We start from the raw sequence: 26,143 nt of genomic DNA on the forward strand, positions 1-26,143 counted from the left end.
CCTGTCTCTCGGGGAGACAAAGATCTTACAGACAGAGCCACAACAATCCCTTCCAGGCGCGAAAGGGTTAGCCCTCTCCCAGTGCGGCCGTACAATGCCGCCGCGCCCATCCCCCTCTCAGGCACGTTAGCAGTTCGACCCTCTCGGCGGCTGTCTGCTTTTGCCTGGCGCGGTCTGGAGGAGGGAGAAAGGCGCGGGTTGGGGGAGTGGGCGGGGCTACGGCTGGAGGAGGGCGTGGCCTGGCCGTGTAGGAGAAGGAGGCAGCTCGTGAATATTAATGAGCGGCATTGTGCAATTGGAGATGAGACGGTGAGGCTGGAGGAGACGGGGAGAGGAGAGAGGAGGTGGGTGATCGCACTGCAGCATGGGGCTCCTTATTGTCACTTGATTGCTCCGTCTATCTCTATATCTGGCTGGCACTTCCCTCTGCCCCTCCCCCACTCATCCTCCCTGCACTGCACCCTCTCACTGCATGCACTGCACCGTCCTCACTTCCCTGTGCACTGCACGCTCGGCACCTTCTTCTTTGTGCCAGGATTTACCCCCTTCTCTCTCCCAGTTCCTGATTTGGGATATTTTGGGGGCAGGACCCCCTCCCCAGCTCAGATCACTGAGTAGTATGGGGAGATGAGCTTGTATCCCAGCCTGGCACAGCTTCCTGGGCAGGTAAGTGCCCTCAGAGGGGCTCACATTGTGCTGTGCATGCTCTGGGGGGCTTGTAGGGACTGGGCACGAGCCGTGGGCTGCCCCATACGTGGGAAACGTGTAGGACGGCGTGTGGTGGTGTGATCTGCAGATCGCCCGGCATGCTACGTCCTAATGTTTTATGCCCTACCTGACCACACGAAAGTCCAAGCGGCGTGTGGTCAGTCCGGGGGTCTGGTTATGTCTCTTCCATGGGCAGCTGAAGGCTGAGACAACTGCACTTGTAAGGCGTGTGGCTGAAACGCGTGTGGTGTGTGATCAGTCGATGGGTGGCTTTTGGTTAGGCATGGTCAGATCTCATGGCTACTACAAGTCAGCGGGTATGCAGGCTTGGGGTATCGGACTAACACCACAGGCAGCAGACCCCATCCGTCCACGCGTTTTAGTCCCTTGATCCGGTGTGTGGTCAGGATATAGTTGGTTGTGTGTGCATTGTCAACAACAGGGGCCACTATGGATGGGTCAGTTAGATGGAGGGCTTGCTGAAGGATCTCTCGTAGAGGTGGATCTTATCGACGTGTTTTGTGAATTGACGACTTAAAGAGAAGTAATTATTGGTTCGTGTGTAGGAATTGTGAATGATTACGTTTCGTGCCATTGAGAAGTTTGGAAATCATTCATGGTGTATCTGTTGGAGGGTTGCGTTCTCCAAATGTGTCCATAGGGTTATGTGCAACAGATGAGTGCTGGAAGAGTCTCCTTTTATTGGCCAAATAGGCCCAATTGACTTATGATGGGGTACGTCTGGTCCCGCCGAGCTCCACAAAGCATTGACTTTTGTGATTGAGCATCCAACTTGGATGTGAACGTAACATTAGTGATGCCGAGCCCTCCAGAAGGGAATCTGTTTCTGACGGTTCTGGGCTTTGGCTAATTGGGAAGGAGCCCCCTCTATGACGTCTGTACGTCCTCATGGTACGAATGGAAGGCGCTGTCTTAGTAGGATGTCGCCATTGATTGATTTGCTCAATTACTTGGATGAATGATGTTGTCTCCTCCTTGTAGCTGGTAATTAGGAGGAAACACTCGGGTAAAATGTGCTGAGGTTGCCAATACATCCTTGCACTTCACAAGATGGCTGTGCCCGCCGGTGGTCGGGGCTGTGCCCTGCCGGTGGTCGGGGCTGCGCTCTGTGTCCTCGGTAGAAGAAAGGCTTGGAATACTCATGATGTTGGTGCTATTTGTGCCGCTCTTATACATCTAATGTGTGACCCATGTCAGTGAATCCTGCCCAAATCATTGGGGACTGTAAGAAATAATTTGTGTAGCTGCTCAGTTTACAAATTTTGGGGAGTTCACGTTGGTAAATCATTGTGGACAACTCTTCTAGGAATGAAAGGTTATCATGAACGAACGCTCTTGAGAAACATCGTTCACGATAACCTTTCTGTCTAAATAGGATACCCATCGGGGTGAAATGATCTTTTGTGCTGCACAAATAATCATCGTTCTTGGCGGCACATCTTCCTGTGTAAATGGGATCAGTGCTGCCGAGAGCAATGGCAGGTTAATAGAGATTATTCAGTGCACATTGACCATGGTCAGCCTGTGTAAACGACTATTAAACGTCGATTGGTAATTGTTCACCTGTTGGCGGTCATTTAGGGTCTCTGGTTGGTCTGCGAGAACGGACGTTCAATGATGCATCGAGGCCTATGTTCTCATGAACCTGGCGGAGGTGGGCGCTCTGTGTTTGGGGCTTCTGTACGTCACCACGTTGGGGAGAAATTCTTGACTGTGGAGCAATGATTGGGCGGAACCTGTCAACCATGGGTATGGGAGCAACTTGATTCTGTATGTCGGGGTCAAAAAGGTTGGACGTTTTGAATTGTAACTTTCAATCTTTCTCCACTGGAGGCGTCTTGCTTTCCTTTTTGAAAGTGTATTAACCCTGCGTTGATAATGATGGAAACTATAGTGTCGTACACCATTACCATACACACTTGGACCCTGTTAATGAATAGTAATTGATTGGAGACCCCCCCCCCCCCCCCCTTATTGCAGCCTTCTTGCAGGTTCTCGGGCCCCATAAAATCTCAGTGTTGGCTGCCGGTACTATCACTGGTTTTCATGGCCGCGTACCTGCAGTACGGAGCTGGCGGAAGCTCGGACTTGTATCTGTTATTTCCTTGTATCTCTTGCTGGAGTTGTACCTCTGTGACCTTTGTGATTCTTTTCTTTTTCCTTGTGATGTTTTTGTAAGTAGCTAAGGGGCAGGTCACAACAACCCTGTGACAAAGGTGATCAGCGGAGGCTTTCCTGAAGTCCGGTAGCGCCGGCGGTAAACATTAGCTAGAAATCTGCCTTTGCACAACACGGCCAATCAAATTCCAACTTTCTCAAATGTAGGTTTAATCAGTGTCCTGATTGGTTGTTGTGAGTGACTACTTTTTTATTTGTAGGTAAATTTACCGGTGTACCTTCCTTAAAGGGGGTTTCCAGTGCGTGACAAAACACTCACAAATGGTTAAAAGAAAAAGAGAAAATGAGTTTCTCACACATTTTCCTTCCACTTCAGCTTCTTACTCAGTGACGTGACCACTGCAGCCAGTCACTGGCTGAATAGTTGCCATTGTTTCTCAGGATGCTTAAGTTTCTTTCCTGGCCCACCCAGAAAGCCCATTTTTGGGCACTATCTACATCCAGTAACCCTCTTCTGGCCCAATAGTCACTGGAAATACCAGTTTGCTGCTACGATGGCATGAAAACCACAGAAAGAGGAAAAATCCTCCAAAAAATTCAGTTACAAACCAGACAGGCCCAAATGCATCTGCACTAATCCGGGGTGCAGCGGACCCAAGTAACATGGCAGCTGTACAGGTGCATAAATACCAAATGAAACAGCCAGTGCAGATGCATTTGCTACGATGGCAGTAGCGGCTGTGCATGGTTGATCGTCTGCAGGTGTATGAACGGCAGCCATATTGCCTCTGGGACACTTTTCTTCCAGGTGTGGCTGACATTTGTCGATTTCCTGTCAGTAATTGCAGAATACATCAGTCAGCTCTGCCCTGGCCTGAAATGACTGATAATCGCAGGAAAAAACAAAACAGATTTCATTGACTTTTTTTTTTTTTTTCCATTAAATGGAAAGTGAGATTTGAGGTGGAGCTTCCCTCACATTAATTATAGATGGTGGAGCGCCCTTCTGCCCCGTATACTCAACCATCTTCTGTTACCTCATAAAGCTTGCACAATCCAATCAGTCTCTGTGCCAAACTAGCTGCCAGAGCCACATGAGGACATGACAGTCTGCCGCCATGACCTACTTTATCTATAGAACCTCTGCTCTGAAACGCCACAATTAATAATTATACAATAGATATGTAATAATTCATCGGGCCCCATTTTCCTTGGTTTGTTCTAAATACACTGCTCCAACAAAAAATAAAGGGAACACTTAAACCACAGAATATAACTCCAAGTAAATCAAACTTCTTTGGAATCGAACTGTCCACTTAGGAAGCAACACTGATAGACAATCAATTTCACATGCTGTTGTGCAAATGGAATAGACAACAGATGGAAATTTTTGGCAATTATCAAGACGCCCTCAATAAAGGAGTGGTTCTGCAGGTGGGGACCACAGACCACATCCCAGTACCAATGCTTTCTGGCTGATGGTTTGGTCACTCTTGAATGTTGGTTGTGCTTTCACACTCGTGGTAGCATGAGACAGACTCTACAACACACAAGTGGCTCATTTAGTGCAGTTCATCCAGGATGGCACATCAGTGCGAGCTGTAGCAAGGTTTGCTGTGTCTGTCGGCGTAATGTCCAGAGGCTGGAGGCGCTACATACACCAGGAGGTGTGGAGGAGGCCGTAGGAGGGCTACAACCCAGCAGCAGGACCGGTACCTCAGCCTTTGCGCAAGGAGGATGAGGAGGAGCACTGCCAGAGCCCTGCAAAATGACCTCCAGTAGGCCACAAATGTGCATGTGTCTGCACAAACTGTTAGAAACCGACTCCATGAGGATGAACTGAATGCCAACGTCCACAGATGGGGGTTGTGCTCACAGCCCAACACCCTGCGGCCGTCCAAAGAAATGCCACCCCACACCATTACTGACCCACTGCCAAACCGGTCATGATGAATGAAGTTGCAGGCAGCAGATTGCTCTCCACAGCGTCTCCAGACTCTCACGCCTCACATGTGCTCCGTGTGAACCTGCTTTCATCTGTGAAGAGCACAGGGCGCCAGTGGCAAATTTGCCAATCCTGGTGTTCTGTGGCAAATGCCAAGCGTCCTGCACGGTGTTAGGGGTTGAGCTTACAGCCCATCTGTGGACGTCGGGCACTCAGACCATCCTCATGGAGTCGGTTTCTAACAGTTTGTGCAGACACATGCACATTTGTGGCCTGCTGGAGGTCATTTTGCAGGGCTCTGGCAGTGCTCCTCCTGTTCCTCCTTTCACAAAGTCTGAGGTAGCGGTCCTGCTGCTGGGTTGTTGCCCTCCTACAGCCCCCTCTGCATCTCCTGGTGTACTGGCCTGTCTCCTGGTAGTGCCTCTAGACACTACGCTGACAGACACAGCAAACCTTCTTGCCACAGCTCGCATTGATGTGCCATCCTGGATGAGCTGCACTAACTGAGCCACTTCTGTGGTTTGTAGAGTCCGTCTCATGCTACCGCAAGTGTGAATGCACAACCAACATTCAAGTGACCAAACCATCAGCCAGAAAGCATTGGTACTGAGATGTGGTCTCTGGTCCCCACCTGCAGAACCACTCCTTTATTGAGGGTGTCTTGATAATTGCCAATAATTTCCATCTGTTGTCTATTCCATTTGCACAACAGCATGTGATATTGATTGTCAATCAGTGTTATTCCTAAGTGGACAGTTTGATTTCACAGAAGCTTGATTTACTTGGAGTTATATTCTGTTGCTTAAGTGTTCCCTTTATTTTTTTGAGCAGTGTATATTTTGTTGCCCCCCCTCAGCATTATAAGAGTTTTTCAAGATTCTTCTTTTTACCTCATGATTTGTAAAAGAAATTGTAGTAATTTAAACGACTTTCTATAAAGTCGGCGACCCTGTTGATCAGCTGTTCCCTAGTTGGCGGCCAGGTGTGATCAGTTGCGATCTTGCTCCGCCAATTGTATAGCGGCCGGGTACTGAACATCTGTTCCCTAATGGATGTGCGGTACGCTGCTGTGCTGTTCCACTCTGCAACTGATCACATCTGTCTGGCCCCGGGAAAATCTGATCAGGTGTCGCACCACCACCGATCTGGTATTGATGACCTGTCCTCGGGATAGGCCATCAATATAAAAGTACTGACCAACCCCTTTATGAGACGTTTAGGCCTTATTCCGACATCCGTGTATCACAGTCTGAGGATGAACCATGATGCACGGACTTGGCCACAGGTTTTCTTACCTATACTTGACAAGGTCATGGATGTCTGAATTCAGCCTAGTATTCATTTTATATACTTTTTAAAATGGACCCTACACCTTAAAGTGAACCAAACCTTTTGGTTTGACCAGCCAGCATCTAGGATGTCTCAACTCTTCCCCCAATTGCACTTGATGGAGAAAATGAAGGGCTAGACATGTTGGCTTTCAGCATGCCCAGTCTTTTCCTTTTCACTGGACCAAAGCCACTGCTAAAGGTCACCGGCAGTGGCTTACTCCTCTTGACCAAGTCAAGGGTGCAAGGTAATTTGGGGGGTATAGCAGTCAGTGGAATGTGTTTTGCTAGATACTTTTTTACCTGTTTGGATCCAATTAAAAGCTGACAACTTACAACCTGGCATATAGCTTGTTGTTCTGACACTATAGAGTGTTATCTATCGTCAGACTTGTGTGCAACAAATAAGAACCCCCCCAATGAATGTGGCGTAGGGCCTAGGGAACATTAGGGTCAATGGCTTTAATACTCAGCACGCTTCTGTCCATTAGTTATCTTTTGGTACGTGCTGTAATTCTGAGTGGTCCTCTAGTTCTTCGGCCTTCTTATATGAGAAGTGTGGCCGGGAGCATGTATGTCTTCTGCTGATTTGCATCTGGAAATATGAGTAAGTCCCGTCTTTTTCTGTCAGGAGCCTAAAACTGAGCAGCTGACCATACCTGTCATAATGATTTAGCATTTTTCAGTTCTGTATCTGTAATGCGATATATTGTCATTGTTTTTGTTTTTTTTGTTTTGTTTTTTTTTTTTTGGTACTTTTGAGTTGCGGTACAGTGGTCCATCCTACTAGTTCAATTTTTAGGGAGTTGGTCACAGCCTTCAGGCAATGTAGCGTAAAAATAGTTGGGGTCCATTGATTAGACCCCCCCCCCCTCAGTTGTAACTAGGGAAATGGGCCATGTCTATGGAGACCCCTTGGTTCTCGAGAACTAGCACCTCAATTGGAAAGCATGGATGCCGTTGGAAGCTTTGGAAATGAGAATTCGATTTCTGCTCCCAAAAAAATATATACAGCCTCTCTAACTGTACTTCCAAATAAATGTAATACGGCGTTTGAGGCCTCTATAATGTCTGCAGCCACCAAGCCCTACGTATATTGGAAAGGAATGACTTCTCTGTTGAACATTGAAGTCCATTTCATGGGCATAATGTAGTAAACTGCAGTAGCACAAATGCTCTGTCATAGTGACCTTCCCTTGGAAGCCGTAAGAATGTCCATTGTCTGTTTCAAGCCTGGCTCTTAGGCCTCATCAATATGGCCGAATCATAACTGTGTTTTGTACGTGCACCATATATGACCTTCATGTGCAATGAGAATGTTAGTTTTTCTTCTCTTCGACTCTATACGCTTCCTAAATATATAAAAAAAAAAAAAAAAAAAAAAAAAAAAGTGGTGTATTATAGCGTTCTGTTTAGATGGGAATCTCTTCATACATGGGGTCCTTTGGTGTTGACCGGTCACAGTTGAGCCTTGTTGTCCAGGATTTGTACACGGGCCTTGTTCTGTGTGATTCAGTTGCAGGAAATGACAGACTCGTTAACACTCACAATTAGAACATTTTTTTTTTTTTTTACTGTCAGACTATGGCCTGACTTACTTTCTGTGAGATTTGTCATAAATTACATAGTGTTCATAGTTTGACTGGTTTGGGTGGTGTTCGTCAACTGTATTTCTTGGAAAGTCTTCCACCTTTGTTATTAGAGAGGGCACGTCCCAATATACGGTACTCGCTATGTACTATCTGGAAAGAGCCATAACTCCCTGTACTCTTGGGGTCCTGGAGATTAGTCACTTGATAGGTCCTCTGACACTGAGTAATATCTGTTCTTTTCCCCATGAGGGTCAGCATGAAGGATCTCTAGAGATGAACTTGTGGTATGAATCTTCAGGTCCTTATTTACCATAACTTCCTGCCTTATTGATCTCCTATTAGGTCAGGGCTGGAGAAATCCCAGGAGCCTTAGTGCAGAGTAATATATTATTGGGGTCTGTTTTGGCTTTTCTTCTATTCATTAGTCTGCTGTAGAAGACATGTTTGCTCATGCATGGGTTGTACCTGGCTACAGAGGTCTTATGGAGTCTTTCCCCGACCTTTGAAGGACTGTATGATTTGGGTGGTAGAAGAACCATCAATCATTGTGATGGTAATAACCATCAGATTCCCCTTATTATACCAGAGTTCGTTTTGGGGTCATTTGATATGTTGTCCAAGGAAGATGGACCTCTTGTGCTTTTATGACTCTATGATCGACACATTTGTGGTTCTGTATCTACCATATCAGAATTTTTAGAGGCAAGTTTGTTCTCCAGATTTCACCAACTTTTTGGCATTGCTTTTTTAACGGGGTTTGTAATTTCTCCCTCCTGCATGGAAGAACTTCTAAACTTGAGAATACTCAAGGCAGGCAGGTATCAGAGATCTTCTTTATATGGAAATGAGGAGACTATCAGGAGGAATACCTGCTTGGTTTCAATGGGTAGAGATCACAAAATCCCTTTTGTTTGAGGAAGGATTGAGAAATGTCTGTCCAGGTAAATAGTAGCTACAGATTAGGAGCTTGTGGGGGGCAAGACTTCTTGTTGTGCTCTCTGATATATACAACTTCTTCTAGGTTGGTGTAGATCATAAAAATGTTCTACAAAAACTGACGTTGAACTAAATCCCAATTACAGCTCTTAAATTGAGGTCCTTGGTCAGTAATTTATTTTTTGCGTTTGGCCCCTTTTCGCATTAACAAGACTGCTAAAGTTCAGCGATGGGGACATGCGATTGTCCACAGAGCACCTTGTCTACATGGCCTTTTGGCTATTGACGTCATCCCAGCTGTTGAGTCATGACCTCTAGTTACCTTTTTGTTGACTTGCTCTGCAGCAATGTTAATTACTGCTTGTTTGCTGCCAGGTATACGGCTTTATTAGAACATGACATCTTATATTACAGATGGCTAATTTGTTCTTGGTGGCAGTGTTTCTAGAAGTCCGTGGATGTGGTGCTGGTCGTGTCGGTATGGATCATATTCTCGTATAATGTTGCCGTTTTTTTGCTATCGTAGTCGCTTGTAAATGTTTATCAGGTGACTCCTCTCTAAATATTTATCAGCAATCACTGGCCTCCATGCAGGTTTACTCCTCACCTCCTGTGGAGGGCAAATGTTTGCTAAATCCCCCCTCCAAGACCCTCTGTGCATGCATAAATGATTACCAGGTAGGCTAACATTTACCCACGTCCTGTACTTTTTCACACTGCTACCGATTGAGAGTTTATCATGTGGACCGTTTTTATTTCACAGAATCTGCTCCTCAAATATCACATTTATGGAAGAGGTCTTGAAAAGTTACACGCAGTAGCGCCACCTGGTGCTCATGGTGCATAGCAACGTGCGCGTCCATCACCGTATGTGCTGCAGGACACGTATGCTCAATCACTCTCCCCACGGCAAGGTCCTGACAAAATATTATCACTACACATGCAGACGCAGTCTGTTTTGTTTTTCTTTTAAAGGTCACATTAGATTATTTCCAACCAGATTCTTCAATTTTGACTGTACCAGCAACTAATTTTATGTATATTTGGACCTTTTAGCAGATGTGTAGTGGGGAGAGAGAAGGTAAAACTGTTGGCCAAATGTGCATCGTTGACTACACACTTGCACTCTTTTGGCCTCTTTTAAGGTGTGTGTTTTTGTTTTTTCCAGGATACATGTAAAATATACTTCACAAAGGTAGTTGAGCTTGGCCTTTTGTACCTTCAGGGGAAGGAAGGAAGACTGTGTTGTCAGCTGCCAGAGGGAGAAGGAGATTGATTACGCTCATAAGCCGCAACCTGCGGCAGTGATCAGCAGCAGCACCAAAAAAATGAGATATATTATATAATAATATTTTTTCCACTTTTGGCTAAGAATGAAATTTTCAATAATTCCTTGCAAACCATGCTTAAAGGGGGTTGTCCTGTTTCAGTGCCTAATCAACAGACATGGTGGAGCAGGATCCCCCTGCTGGTTCCTTGATTTGGACTATTTTGTATTGGATGGCATTCAGTGTACATAAGTAGAGACGATTAGTAAGGGTACCCATTAATTGGTGCACCAAATAAATGAGGCACTAAAGAGATCTAGTACATGTGGAGAAAGGTAACTCTTTGAAGGTCTGTCCCCTGGACTGTGCAGTAGGCTTTCAGGCCTTTCGCACATATATGCATGGCTGGCGTTAGGTGAGCAGACATGTTATATTTGCGGATTCGTAGTATTACCACATAGCTTTATAAAGCACACATAATAGATGCGTACTTCAGGCCTTAAAAGGGAAACGCTGCTGCTAGGAATAAAAATAACCTACACTTCGAGCCCCTTCTATATCACGGATAGGACTCGTGGATTTTTGTTGTCTTCGGGGAAATAATGTGGGCGGTCATCATTCTGCAAATAGCTATAGATTCTTAGATAGGAGTCTTTTCATGTGAATTCCACCGGCTTGGAAACGCTGTAGCGGCTGCTCTTTATATTTTGTTCCCTATATGGATTGACTTCTTGTATCGCAGCAGCAGGATCCCACACTTTGCCTTGCTGCCCCTATATAAAGCAAGGAATACCCCAGTGTGCCCACCGCGCCTAATTCCCATACATGCGGAATGTAGAATTCCGCGCACAAGTCTAAATCTTGCGTTCCGTTGCCTTTCTTGGGGACATATTTCCTAAATTGCTTCCCACTGCCTTGTTACTGGGACTTAGCTAGTGAAAAATCGCTATTTTTGATTAGTATTATCTACATTTTTCTTTTTACAAAAAAATTGCCTTTGGATGCAGTTTATTTATTTTTTTTATTTTACGTTCCTAAAAGATGAGACCATGATGCTGAGCAGCTGGCAACGCATTCCAGATTCTTTTGGGAAGGGCTTGAAGGACTCCCGTATTCCCCACCAGTGACCATTTTTGACATGGAGATAAACCATTGCTGACGTGTGTCACGAGGTTGAACACCATGAACTTCCACATTTGTTACAAGAAAATCCTGTGTTCTCACCACTTGAAATAAAAGGGGATTTCCAGGCGGAGTGGGTTATTTTGAGTTTTTTTTTTTTTACGTTGATGTAATGGAAGCAGAATCTATGGGCGAGTGGAAAGGTGGCTCTGCGCATTGGGGTCACTGCCCGCTTAAACCCCTATGTCAGAAAGACCAGTTGCACCTTTTATTGTGTGGTTGGTGGTGGGGTAACCCTAGCCTTCCTCTCAACATTAGAGGTCCGAGGTGGAAGGGTGGTAATGGGATCAGACATGTTTAAACCAGCCCAATCTTTTGATCCCAGGGATTGTGGCAAGAGGTGCCTGGAAGTGGCTTATTTCCCCTTTCCCAAGTGTGCATGTACATGGGGAAAAGGTCAGATGAGCGAAAATTTTCGTCGAATGAGTGTTAAGACTGTCTGATAGCCAGCTCCTTTAATGTCGTGTCTGGTGGTACACCGGGTAAAAAACTTGAACGACTACAGATTTCTGCTGGCTCCCATATGCAGGCAGAAGATATATCGGACCTATACTATTCATTTACCCCTCTAGTTACCACAATTTGGTTTTAATCTATTGGGTTAGTGCATCTCCAGAATGGCAGGTCTTGTGGGATGCTTCCACTATGCAGTGGTTAGCGCCTAATAAGTCATTCAAGGAAGGACAACAGGAGAACCAGTAATGGGGTGATGGGCACTCAAGGCTCATTGATTGGAAGCTACAAGGTTAGTGCCCCCTGCCACTTTGTCATGTCTCTCAGTTCCTTAGTTAACAACTTCGGCTCCAAATTCCCAAGATCTTGGACTACTTGGTGTTTGTCCAAGTAGTCATGAGTGGAACAGGGCCCCATTGGGGGGAAAAAAAACCCAAACAGCTGATACTCCCCTCTCAGACCGGTGACGTTTTGGTGATGTTGGCACCACTTGGTCTCCCATAGCAGTCGTGTGCCGGCCATCACTCCTCCTGAGAACAAGGATTGGCTGCAGCGGTCATGTGCACGTGGTTGGAAGGTCACTTTCAGAGAGTTGAGTGACTGGTGATCTAGTCCTTTTTACAAACTTTCAATAAATATTAGACAATCCCTGTAGCGCTCCACCATACCTCCAGATGGGATCCTTGCCAGCAGCATAATGCCCCTCTACCCTTATTCCCAGTTTTGTTTTGTTTCTATGATTTGTGCTTTATCTTATATACAGTATATATGTGTCGCTTGATCACTGCTTAGGTGCCAGCAGGTTTATGACCTGTTCTAAAAATCAGATCAGCAGGAAGCCAACTTCTGAGACCCCCCCCCACCCCCTGCCCCAGGGTTTTAGAAAGGTGGAGTTCCTGTTCCCCTGCTTTCTGTGGAGGGGGTTGCAACATTTGTGTGTGGTCCCTTTATGTTGGTAATTGCCTTTTTTGCATTCCTAATTTTTTTTTTCACTGTTCTCTAAATTGCCAGGAAATAGAATTCCTTTTGTACCACAACAGTCGGAGCAGCAAAGTTAGCTGAATGTTTCTTAGTGGCCGTAGAGAGGTTGGATTTTGGGCCCAATTTGAGATGTTAGGCACAAAACGGGTAAAGTGATTTCTTTTTTTTTTTTTTTTTTTTTTTAAATAACCTGAAGAGGAAATGTTGAGGACTCTTGCAGCGTAACGGGCCTGACCATGGTGAGAGTTCATGAAACCTGCAGAACACTTTTATGTAGGTTACTAAAGGAAACCACATCTTCAGATTAGGAAGGTGTACCATCTGTGATGTTGGCCTCGTCCTCCTCGACTACAATTTGAGTCTTAGTGGAAGACCTGAACAAAATTGGAATTCGACAGATTCACTTAAATTCGGATGGGAAATTCGATTCCAACGTAACTAACACCACCAAATGTTCATTGATTGCTGTTTTAAATTAAAAAAAATATATATTATAGTACAAAGAAAATGAAGGCAGCAGTCCTCATCCTTAGAAAAAATATAGTTCTTTATTAGCCCATAAGGGCTCCTGTGACGTTTCGGCTCAAGGTGTGAGATTTTCTCAAGCCTCGCCCATCTGCTGTCTTGCTGCAGCAGCTGCATGCCCGGTCTTCTTGTTAACGTTGTTACTTATGACTTATGTTTGGAACTCTTAAACTGGTAAGCGCTGCGGAATATGTTGGCGCTATATAAAGATTATTATTATTCTACTGCCTCTCCCTTTGGCCTTCACTAGGTGACTTTGTGTACAGTCAAATCTGCAACAGAAGGAGACCAGAGCCGGTGGGGAACTGTGGTATAGCTTTTTTTTTTTTTTTTTTTAAATTCCTTGTCAGCCCTAAAAAGAATCCGGCAAAGTGGCGGCCATCGGCCATTTTACTTAGTTCAATCAATTCACAGAAAAAATGTTTGTTTTTTTTCTTGTGTGTATGAAATTGGAAGAGCTTGTAATCGATTGGCTCATTTTTACCCAATTGTGATAGAGGCTAACTTCTTTATAAATCAAATGATCCATCATTGTTGTTTTCTGTTGGCGTTCCCAGGAGGCCATATTGTCATTCGTGAAGGGGTTTCCTTAAGATTTTGAGTCACTCTCACACCAGTGTCCACATGTGGACAATTACTTGGGTTCAAGTATTTCCAGGGAACCTGTTACTCGATTTCACGCAGCCCAAGCCACGGGAAGCACGAATTCGAAACTAGCTGCATAATTGGAGCCAGGTTTTTGTTTTTTTTCTCAAACTCTCTGGAGGTTTCTGAGAACAGTTTGAAGATCCAGCTGGGCACCATGGGGAGAGATGAGACTACTCCGGCACCACCCCGGCTGGCTTCTCCCAGTGCTGGGGGGTGGTAGAGGGGGTTGTTGACTAGTCTCTACCATGTGTGTGTTTACCAAGATGCCTATCAACCATGAGATATGGGGAGAATCCAGCCAGTGGGGGCTGTACCAGACTAGTCTCGTCTTTCCCTATGGTCCTTCAAACTTTGTTTTTTTTTTCATTAACACTGGAGTGTTTTGAGGGGAAAACCTACTTGGATGGAATCGTGCAGCTCAGGTCTATGGCTACCCGTGGTTTGGGCACCATGAATCGGGCGAATGGTTCTCTGTAAACACATGGATATTTATTTTGCTTCAAATTTGGGAATTTGAAGCAATTTTTAAGTTTTAATTAGTCAGGGACCTTTCATGGCAATGGAGATATACTACTCCCAAACACATCCAGTAGGCCTTCATTTTCCTGCCATGCCAGTATGGCATGTATCAGTAAACCGTATAGTTTGCAGTGACAAATGGCGCGTGTGAGACCAGTGCAGGTGAAGCGCTTTCTTGCTGATTTTTATGCCATAAAACTGTTCCCTCCAGGACCCGCACTCGGTCATTAATATGGTACATTGGTAAAAAGTAGAAATGTCCGTGTGCCACCTCTCCATCTTGTGTCTTGTACAAAACGCCCTGTCACAGCGTACGGCTCTCCTGCTCCGAGTCACAAACTGTGGCCTCCTCCTGTGCCCATGTCGCCATGATATGATGGACTACCGCCTTTCCTCATGATACTACATGTTTGCCCTGTGGCACTGACTGACTACAAAGCTCCTCATCCTGCTCCTGTAGTGCCTGTGTGACACAGATAGGGCTGAGACGGGGGAGGTGTGACAGGCTACCTCAGGCAAAGGCTTTGCACAGCAGGTTGGACGGGGAGGGGGCAGGGAGAGAATTGGCAGAAATCTTGTGGATTTAAATAATTGGGAGAATTCCAAGTATCTCGTGTGACAAGCAAGAGAATCGTTGAAGGAGGGAAAGATGGGGGAGCAAAGGGGAGAAGCGGGACTGAGGGAGCGGAGATGAGAATGAGCTTGGAGGAGCATAATGGGACAAGTGTGGATATTGGGGGTGGTAGTCTTGATATAGATATATTACGTTAATGACATTACATGCGTAACTTTTTTATTGTGGAAAACAAATTATATAATTTTTTTTCCGCCACAAATAATACAAATTATGCATGTATTGTAATGTAATTTCTGTGCTTTTTTTTTTTTTTTTTATAGGACAATCTTAGTCTTGGTGTCCGGGAGAGCTCCAGGATATGCAGTGTGCCGGTTTGGCTTGGGGATTTTGACACCAGTTGCTTATAATGTCTGCATATTCATGACTACTGCTTCCATTTCTCACCCTACCGCTATGGAGGCACAGAGTGTTTATTTCTGACCCTATAACAACGTGGTTTCCTTCCATATTCCGGCTCCTGGCTAAATTGTCCCGAACGGTTGGACGTGTGTGTGATGGTGCCGCTTATCACCAGGACTGGGGAGATGAAATGAATATTTACCTAGCCCTAATGTGGTATTATATCTATCTGCACCATGAAAGATAACGTGTTCTCGGAAAGCATGGGATCACAAGGTGCGGGGCAAAATGGTGGCCCGCTGTGTAGTATATGTCTATAATCTATGGGGTGGGGGCATTAGTTCTAGATGTGCTGTCTGAAATGGCAGAAAATAGATGTGTTCCATCTATTGACAAACCATTTGCACACTATGCATGGAAAAGGTCACAAAAGCTTAAAGGGGTTGTTCAGTACCGGCCATCCCCTTAGTAATGTGCCTAAGTGGGAAATGTGTCTACGGTATGTATGTACCTACTAGACCGGCCTCATTCCTCCAAATTCTGCATTGCGTTCCCCTTGGTATTACCATCCAACACACAGGCTGCAGTCAAAGGGCCTGTCAATTATTCCGTGAATGAAGTATATTCATTGTTTAGTGAATTTTTGCCACTTTCTATTTGTTTTTCACCATTTTCAAGATCTCTGCCTGTTGAATGGAAGCTTCCTACCTTGCAGTCCTGTTTACTTAGTGTCTTTCGATCACCAAATTAAGGTTTTGTAAGGTGTTCAATTTGGGACATGTTTCATTCGTGCAACTGGTAATATACTAGAAATACTGGAAGTTTGAGATTCCCAAGCACCATTCTGGCTAGGGTTGTGTTCACACAGGGTTATTTCACGGTCTGTACAGACAGCGTAATGCCTGGTCTAACTGTGGGGTTCTGAATTACACACATGCGGTTGTAAGTTCGGGCCTGAAGCCCTGAGGTCAAGCCAGGACCATAAAGTCTTGTTTTGGGAAAGTGGTGGTCCCAGCGATCCTGCTAGTATTTATTGAAGGGTCACAAATTACTGTGTTGGGAAAGCGTTAGTAGGACACCCACCCCGATCAGATAGACTTTAGGCCTCTATATACAGCTTTCCATTCATTGACAGCAAGTATAAGACTTCTGCAGATGGATGTGGATGATGTGTGAGCTGTAATAATACAGAATGTACCTAGAACAATTGTCAGCATTGGACAATCCCTTTTCTGTCCTCTCCTAAGCTCGTAACAGGATGTCCTGCTGCAGGAAAATCCAGCGGTCAAAGGCTTGATCTCCTGCTAGCGCCACCGCAGGGGAAATTATGTATTACGCAGATGTCATTGAATTCACTGGGACCTGAGTCAGTGTGATGGATGAAAATATCAGGTCCCTCGGCACGATGGATTCAGAACTTATTAGCTGGATATTTAAAAGGTTCTCTCTCTTTTTGAAATAAGGTTATATAGTTTGAATCCCTGTATGATCTAGATCCTAGTGGTCTGACTGGGAGTGAAGAGGTGGCAGCACTGGTGTAGTGGGACATATAGGCGGGCTGATCTCACCCAAGTGCTCGTTTTCTGGCCTGTGACGGAAACAGAACGACGCTGTTGGTAATACGATAGTTCTGTCCCCATACAGCATGGTGTCGGCAGCACGTCCGCTGTATACTGCGGGCGATGTATGTGGCTGCGCCCATCCTCTCCCAAGGCTTCAAACGGAGGCAGCTTGATCTCTGCAGCATCGGAGGAGCACAGGGGCGCTGAGCTGCTTCAGAGCTTCCCTTGCAAGCGTGGCCGCCGCTGGTAACTACAGAGGTGGCCGAATGAGCAGTGACCCTCTGTCCTTAGAATCGGAGACTTTGTAATCAGAGGGACGTTGCTTGTTTTTACACATTGCAATTTTACCGTGTGTACAGATATATTCACATCTGTATGTATACGTTTTCTCTTTTTTTTTTTTTTTGTTAGTGTTTCTGCATGAATCATTAATGTACCGTATCTATTCTAGGAAGTCTTTTTGCGTTATAGCTGCTCGTGGCGCTGAGATCCAGCCTGACACCCACACTAGAAAGTCATGACGCCGCAACGGGGTCATATGTCCATGAGTCACTTGAACTTCAGAGCTGGTGGAGTGGTTGTGACAGCGCACAATCCAGGTTGTGTCACACTATGTATGGCGAGTACAATCATATATTGTATTGCGGTCACTGCTCTGTATGTTCAGGGGCTTCAAAGTCCCAGTGTGCTCTCTCCCCCCCCCCCCCCCCCCCCCCCCTCTTTTAAGCTTCTGTTCAGCTGTACCCATCTTTTTCTTGGAAAGCTGGGTGATCTTTATGGTTGTCATAATCACTGCTTCCAAAATTCGTTGCTGTTTCCCATTATTCTCATCTGCAAGTAAAATTCTCATTATCTTAGCAGGATGACTGTATTAGTTGAACACAGTCAAATTACGGTAGTTGTCATCCAGTTTTTTTTTTTTTTAGTAAGTGAACCCTGCCCCAACATGTCTTTCTATTCCCATAGAGGGACAGAGAGAAGCCGCTGCTCTTATTCGGTGACAGTAATGGAAGCTGGAATCCTCCGGAGGACCTCCTTATCGTTGGGTGCAAATAAAATATCTGTCGCATGCAGTAGGGGGCAGAGCTTGTATCCGTGCCAAATCCAGAATCCCCCCCCCCCCCAATAAGTCTGTTGCGTTTTACTTTGCTTAAAAAAAGCAGCAAAAAAAACGCAGTGTGTGAACATATACTCTATTGTAAAAGAGAGGAAAGGGTTATAATATCTAACTATACATATAAGTTGTATTTTTTAAGTCATTTATTTTTTGCTTTTTTTTTTTTTTTCATGGTGGCCTCTTGGTGTGAGGATTGGATGAGGTGGTAGTTCTCGATTTGCAGATGTGATGTGTAAAACAGATGCCGCTCTGGATGTGTGGGGTATGGTGAGGATGCTGCGGCACAGGAGAGAATACACATTGTATTCATTGTGGATTGCAGCATTTTTATATATATATATATATATATATATATATATATATAATAATTTTTTATTTTTTTTAAGTAAGCATTTGGTTTGTGTGAAGTGTAGGGAGGGGTTGTGAGGGATGAAGGGGTACTGTGCTTTGAAGGGGGGGGGGGTGCTCGTACATTTTTGTGTTTGGGTTGGACAGCGAGATCCTGGTGAGAGAGAACAAGACAGAACCCGATGTTCCAGGGACATGACGGCGAGGAGGAGGAGGGAGGGGGAGCATCATGAGGATTTGTGTAGAGATGCCAGCCCTACATACTGCAATACAGCTATTAACCCTGTCTTACTTGTCTTTGGAGACTTTTCGCGATTGGTTCTTTGGCCCAAACTTCAAGACTTCTTAGAATTCTTCTTCATAATAATCTTTATTTTTATATAGCGCTAACATATTCCGCAGCGCTTTACAGTTTGCACACATTATCATCACTGTCCCCGATGGGGCTCACAATCTAAATTCCCTATCAGTATGTCTTCATTGTCTCCTTTTCCAGGAAACGATGAGGGAATTGTTTCACCGATCTTGTACCTATTCTCTTATTCTATAATTTGATCTGTCACGTGGAATGTCCTGCCGTGCAATCCATAAATGACCATCATGTCAAGTGCATAAGGATTCTGGGGTCTACTCTGCCTTTAGGAATCCATTGGGATTTATGTTGGATAAAGAAATCGCGTTGACAACCGATACGGCCCTTCATATCCACTCCCAAAGAACATTCATGATGGCTAAAAGGACAATTTTTCTAGATCTGTATCTCAGTTCTGAAAAAAACTGGGTGACAACCACTCAAGAAGCGTAAAGGTGGCCATACACAAGATAGCTGCCAGCCGAGCGTTTTGTTTATCTGACAATTATCTCGCCCAATCCCCCGATTCATATGAATCCTCGGACTGACTGAGCGTTCATCTGTAGTCGAGGAAAGGGTAGGGTGCCACTGCAAAAGTCCCCTGAAAACGCATGGAAAATGAAGTCCTACTCCAGTGAATAAAGCTGAACTGCAATGCTAGACTGAAACCATGGAGAAAAGTGGCGCTGTTTCTAGAAAATATTCACATGTGCAAATAATTATGTGCGGTCATCACAGGAATTGTAGGTCGTAAGCGCATTCAGCCATATCAGCCCCCACCAACTTTGGTGGTGTTCTCATGTATGGCTAGATGCGTCTACCGTATGGTCGACAACATTGACCATGGTGGATCCATAGTGGTGGAGTGGTTTTTTTATGAAGTCTCCCTCAGACATTCTCTCGTATTTACTCTCTGAATAGGACTCTATTGACGTAAAATTGGCTGTAGACTTGAGGAGAATTCTGCTGACCCAACTGAATGTCAGAAAATATCCTTGCAAACGTACCAATATTGCATAAATATACCTCTGACGGGAAATGTCTGCTTTGATACCCAGCACACACACACAAAAAGGGAACGGTGGGGTGGGGAAAGGTAATCCATAAAAGTGATTGATCTCTTAGTAGCTGAGCGTTTGTGCACAGCAACGCTACAGAAGATGGATCTCATGGGGAAGATAGAGGGAAAGTGGAGCATGTCCATCTTCTCCATGAAGGTCTATCTTTATTAATGTCCTTATCTTGATCGTGATTAGTGATCTATCCATTCCCTGCTGTCAAAAATACAAGAGAGGAGGAGTGCGTTAAGGTTTAGAAAGGATTCTTCTTTTTTTTTTTTTTTTTTTTTTTTTCCTTCCCCTCCTTATTACTACCAGTCATGTTGTAAAGAGGCAGACAGCAATGTTCTTCAAGAGGATGACTGGCAGGAAGTGTGGGGGAAACAAAAAAAAAAAAAAAAAAAAAAAAAAAAAGTGCTGCCATGATCACTCAATCCCATGTGTCTGCAGTTCTGAGAACCTTACACAAGATGTACCTCTGCATACAAGACCAAAAACTAAATGTGCCGACCCAGTATGTGACTGGAACTTTATTTGGCGAGGGAAACCCTAAAGATGCTCTCGAATTTAAAAAAAATAATGAAAGGGCATTTGTAACGTGCTGAACGTGCATTGCCGCACCACTATCTTGGGATTTCTGTGCTTCAGAAATATTCACACGCAGAGTCATAACTAATATGGTTTAGGGTTGGAGCCTTTCATGATCCAAAATATTTACTTGTCCCATTTGAGAATATCAATACTATTCAAGTCCTGTGACAGTTCGGAGCCCTGTAGGACGTTTTGCATTTGAGCCTACGTGCTTCAAGTGAAGCCACTGGTCACACTTTTGTGGCCAATACATTTCCCAAATCTGGTAGTAGGGAAATTGCTTCATTAGTCAGGCTGTAAGACTTTTATTTGTTAACTCCTGATGGTGGCCAAATTATGTTTCTTGTGCTTTCTGGTGAGACAAACCTCTGGAGATGTCCAGCAGTTGCTTATTCCCCTTGTCCTATTTAGAACCTGATGGTTGGCCAAGCTGAACGTCGATGTAGAGGTCGGCTGAATGAGCATTGGCCTGATGGCCATCTAAAGCTCATGGCCAACTTAAAGGCCGCCATACATGGAACAATGAACACTCTCAATCCGCATCAACTGTGTAGGAATTTTTGGGAACCAATGATGTAGCCAGTGCTCTTCATCAGTCGAAAAAATGCCAACATGCTAGACCAATGTCTTGACCGATAACAAGTGTTTGTTAGCCAGTTTGTTTAAATGAGACAATCATTTGTTATAATTGACATCAGCCATTTTGGCCAACTATCTGTGCCGAGTCCTTTAATTCCCTCACATTTACCCCACTAAAGATCAAACTTGCTGTTTTGTAAGTTTTCTTGTACCGGAGACTATCTCAACTTGAGTTCCCTTTATAATGACTAACCGCTTCTTCTTGAACCATCATTGTTTTAAGTGTGGACTGGGATTACTGACCAAGATGGTCCATACCAGCTGTGGGTCTCCTAACCTGAACTAGTCCGCCTCATGTAACTTGGAATTGGAGTTCGAATCGGGAGACCCGCGGCCAGTATGGACCTCTGTCTGCACTTGAAAGTGTGGAATCAAATCCACCACTTTTGTATACTTAGGTTAGGTGGTTGATTAACGCCATGTTTCACAATCAGTCGATGACCACTTTCTTTCCCCATATTCCTCAGTGTTGCCCACAGGTTTGATGTGCACCAGAACTTTTTACACCCAAACTGTGGTTTTCGGAACAGTCCATGTTGGTTCCTATAACTCTATTGTTACTATGTGTATCTTTTGAAGTGGTAAAAAGGCACAGGGGAGAAATGTGTTCACGCCCCTGGTGCATCACATGAGGACTGATTGGTGGTATCTCTTCCTCCCTTCTCTCCTGGCGAAACTATCCAGGCAATAGATAACCGTGTAAGGCCGTGACCGATAATACATGAAGAGAAAGTGATGACTTTGAGGAGAAGTATTCCAGGAATCACTATGGCATCTGTCAATAAAATGATTATATCTGTCAGCGCTCAGACCATTTTTTTTTTTTCTTTAGAAGGCTGATTTATCTGTCATCTGAAGGTGGACACCTATTGACCACCATGAATGAAGATAAAAGGTCTTCACTGTCTCATTGACAGTATCAGATTAAATATGGCTGACTCTAATAGCTCTTCAAGGAGTCTTCTGCAATGAGTTCTGTAAGTGTTGTTCATATACTGCCTACATGGCTTTCATTTTGGTTTTTGCCGTATATATAAAGTTTGTGACGCATGAATAGTTGAAAAAGACCTATCAATGGAGATAAATATGTAACTTATGTGGTGTAATTGCTGCTGTTCCTCTGAATCCAGCGCGGTTTTTCTTTTGTTCCTGAGATATGGCCTCCTCTTCTCTGTATGGAAATTTGTCGTGTTTTTTTTTTTTTTTTTTTTTTTTTTTTTCCCAAGAGGGTGTGGTTTTCAGGAATCTACCCATAGTGTAGAGTTGGGAACCAGCCCACATGGCTAAAGAAACTGAGATTTAAATACAGGAATAAGGGGTCAATATTTCAGGAATGAAGAGGCGCAGAAACAAAAGAAAAAAACCATCTCGGATTTGGGAGAACAGCGGTAAAGTAAGAAAATTACACATTTATGGCAAGTAACAGGTCCCCTTTAAAAAGTTTCAGCTGTTTCTCAAAACATGACGTTGATTCCCACGGGTCGTGAATAGGGTTTTATGAAAATTCTTTCACACATGTAATGGATGGCTACTACTGCAAATTGCCACAAAAACCGGGCCTGAAGAGAGCCTTAAAGAGGTTGTCTTTTTACATCTAAAAATGTGCTATTCAGTAGTAGAATCCCCAATAAAGGTAACGGCGCATACTCTCCTCCCTGACCAGCGCCGTTCCATCATTATCACCGCTATCTTCTTGGGTGGTCCCGTGACCTAATCGATAGCCGTTGATCAGCTGCAGTGTTAACTGTTGTCAGATGGAACGGTTTCTCGTGACTGAAGTATGACTACTGCATGCAATCTGTGGCTGCTGATTGGTTGCAGAGCTCACGTGACATTGTCATGTGACAGGCACATGGCGCCAACATTGCAGAAACTCCGCCAGTTCTAGAGGTAGGTATTTTTTGCTTTTATTTTTCTATTGGGGCCACTATAGTATGTAAGAAGGTGTGGTCCAGAAGTGGGCAAACCCTTTAAAGGATTTGGCTTTGGCTCTCACAAACAGTAAATCACGATTGTCTTCTGCCCTGGTAGTTGTTCGCTACTTGCCTTCCATCGCAGAGACACGAGGCAGGATATTCCTCATGAGTCACAGATGACACCGATGTCTAGTGAGCTGATATTTCCCAGAATGTTCTGCCTACAAAATGGCTGCAATGAGTGCACTGTAACCACAAACCGTTATCTCCTCCTCACAGACTGACTTCCTCTGGTAATGATCAGTGGATTGTTACTGTTCTCCCTTTACCCTCAGATTATATTGTTCCTTAGGTCCCGTCCACATGGGACTGATAACGTCCCATCCACAATGTATATACAGCAGATTTTCTGCACACAAGGAACAGTCGCTGTTCACACAGGCAGATTTTGCCACAGATTCATGGCAAGTCTGTATTTTATTTTTGCTTTTGCATAGTATGTGAATCATCTATCTTCCATCGCTTATTTCATACCCCAGAATCTGAATGGAGATTCTACAGCAGATCTACCCCCTGTGTGAGCTTTTATTCCCATCTTCTGAATTGGGAGTGCACTGCTCCACGCCCTTTTAGCATCTTGTTAGTTTGGGGGAAAGTGCACTCCTGCTTGACAGTCAGGACCTGCGGTATTAAAGTGGCGCAGGGGCATTGAAGCTGGCCTGGATGAGGAGCTGCTGGCATGTTCCAGCGATTCGGCCAGCCTCTGCGCAGCACTTGTAAGCAGTGCACGTGCTCAGCCACCACTACTGCACCGCAGTGGTGGCCGGTAGCCTAAGCAACAAGCGGTAAACAAAAAAAAAAAAATACGATGCTGGAATTTTAATAAACAGTAAATTTAGAAATTTCTTTGTTTTTACAAAGCATTACCTAAATGCGACCATAAAAGTCAGTAGAAATAGACGACTTGGGTCATTTCCGCTGACCGCCCTTTTTGTAAATGTTATGCGCAATGGCGGACTTGGCCTGGTGGATTGTGCCTTTTGATCTGCCGGTTCACCCTGGCATGTTGATTGTTACATTGAATGATCTGAGCGGCGATCGATCGGCCACATTGTAGACTTGTGTATGGGCCACCATAGAACTGCCCCGTGCAGGGAGAATCGGGCCGAGGTTTGTGCACCTGTCGCCGCAGGCTATGTGTCCTCCATGCATGGTTTAGTTGCGACTTCCAGCTCTGCACTTTGCTGACTCCCACCCGCTATGCGCTGTTTTCCGTTCCCTCCTCTGCTTGTTTCCTTCCTGCCCTGTCTCCCTCACCCGGTGCAGCTGGCACCCCACGTTTATTATGCCAGCTGTCCTCACCCACCTCCGTTGCCTGGAATTTCCTTTTTGTGGTCGTCTTCTTGCACCTGCACCATGGCGGCTCAGACTCAGTTATTGGCTTCTGACACACGAATCTCAGAATATCGCTGCTGATAAAGTATAATTACATAATTTTTGTGGTTTCCATATCTCGTCCTACCCAAGGAGGAGACGCCATTGTGGACAGCTGCCCAGGTCATGTCTTTTCTGTGCCCGATGATCATGGTTGGCTGTCCGTGGCAGCACCAGGGTTAACCAAGAGTTGTCTATAGAATGAGTGCCAACTGCCGGCATGGTGCCAACCTCCACGTCCTGTGTGCAGGATGCACAGTGATCATGTGATCAGAGGGAAGGCCGGGGGCAGATGGGCACCACGTTAACCCTTTGCGGCAGGTGAAAAATGCTTAGCAATGCAACATCTGTTCTGTGCTGCACAGAGGTCTTGAGAAAGGAAAAGCTGCGAGTCTTGCAGGGCAATTTAAAGGTGCGCGGTGACAAGCCTCCGGGGAATGAGACATAATAGATGACTGAGGTTGGTTGTTTCTTTCTTCTCTCTGCAGCCACTGACAAAACAGTCGCCTGCAAATGAATTCAATGAACCCCATGAAACCATCTCATCCAGGCACAGGACACAGGTAAGCGCCAGATGGGCACCACCCCAGCGAAGTGCGCATCAGTGCGTTCATCCATTGCCTCTGGGCGTTATTAAAATTTTTTATTTTTTCCTTCCCCATTTTGGTGGTGTGCTGTTTTTCTTTTGTCATTTCATTATTTTTTTTTTTTTTCTATGTATATTTACTGCATGCTGTATGGTGTATGTTTAAGTAATTTTTTTAATGCAGTTTTTTTCTTAAAGTGTATTTTTATATATATATATATATATATATATATATATATATATATATATATATATTTTTTTTTTTTTTTGTTATATATTTCTATTTTTTGCATACTTAATCTGACGATAATAGAAGGCGCGTTTTGGTTTGGCGCGTCGATTCCTGAATTAATAGGTGCATAGAATTTTTCCCGCATCGGTTAAGGTGTAAATGCTATCTGCATAATCTCCCATTTCTGTACCTCCCATATCCAATGTATCTAAACATTTCTCATATGGTTCGTGCACACGCCGCTAACTCCCGCCTCTGTCCCCCCCCCAAACAGTGATGGTTCATTTGCATACGACTCTGTTCCCTGGCAACCAAACACCAACCAGCCTGCAGGATCGCTCTCCGTAGTAACCACCGTCTGGGGTTTGAGCAACACGTCGCAGAGCCAGGTAATGTGCATGACGTCACTCCTCCTGCTATACGCCCGTCCGGCATTGCTTCGGTTAACCCTTTCCACACCCACCCCTTTTATTCCATCTCCTCCCCGTCTTTTTATATATTTTTTTTTTAAATTTTTATTTATTGATTTATTTTGGATTAACACAAACGACACTTGAATTTATTGACTATTTTTTTTTTTTTTTTTGTGTAGGAGGGTCTTGGAAATCCCATGGTGCCCAGCGGTGGCCCCACAGGAGGCGGCGTCATGCCAGGTCTGGCTGGCAACGGTGGAGGGATGGGAAGCCCTCAGTTTATTAGTCAGCAAGGGTTTCCAGAAAGTGGAGCCGGAAAGGGTTATCTGCCACAAAACATGTATGGACGTGGGGGGTATCCGGGAGGCTCTGCCTATAGCAACAGGTAACAGATCTATGCATCTACAATTAAAGGGGGAGGGGGGTGCAACCGTCCAAATTATTATAGTAATTATTTAAAAAAAAAATAAAAATGTTTTTTTATTTCAACCTACGGTAGTTACCCCGGCGGCCCAACAGCTGGCGGTGGAATGGGCATGGCTCAGCATACAGGACGCAGTCCCGCAGATTTCACTCAGGCAGCAGCTGCTGCAGCCGTGGCTGCCGCAACGGCCACAGCGACTGCGACAGCGACAGTGGCTGCACTTCAGGAGAAGCAGACCCAGGAGATGAATCAGTATGGTGGGGTAAGTTGT

General features: G+C 44.8%; 1 protein-coding gene across 2 annotated transcripts in view; it reads left to right on the forward strand.

The window, feature by feature from the left end:
- The first annotated feature begins 240 nt into the window (after positions 1-240).
- ZMIZ2 (zinc finger MIZ-type containing 2) overlaps positions 241-26,143 on the forward strand; it is a 42,542-nt gene continuing 16,639 nt past the window's right edge. Inside the window, exons 1-5 of one of the 2 annotated variants that reach the window (XM_073588642.1) lie at positions 241-344; positions 24,706-24,780; positions 25,310-25,424; positions 25,628-25,833; positions 25,948-26,134. In XM_073588642.1, coding sequence (XP_073444743.1) covers positions 24,731-24,780; positions 25,310-25,424; positions 25,628-25,833; positions 25,948-26,134 — 558 coding nt within the window. In that variant the 5' untranslated portion in view covers positions 241-344; positions 24,706-24,730. The other variant, XM_073588641.1, reaches the window with a different exon arrangement.

Source organism: Dendrobates tinctorius, unplaced genomic scaffold, assembly GCF_039654945.1.
Source record: "Dendrobates tinctorius isolate UK_male_01 unplaced genomic scaffold, ASM3965494v1 ptg000104l, whole genome shotgun sequence".
Classification (NCBI taxonomy): domain Eukaryota; kingdom Metazoa; phylum Chordata; class Amphibia; order Anura; family Dendrobatidae; genus Dendrobates; species Dendrobates tinctorius.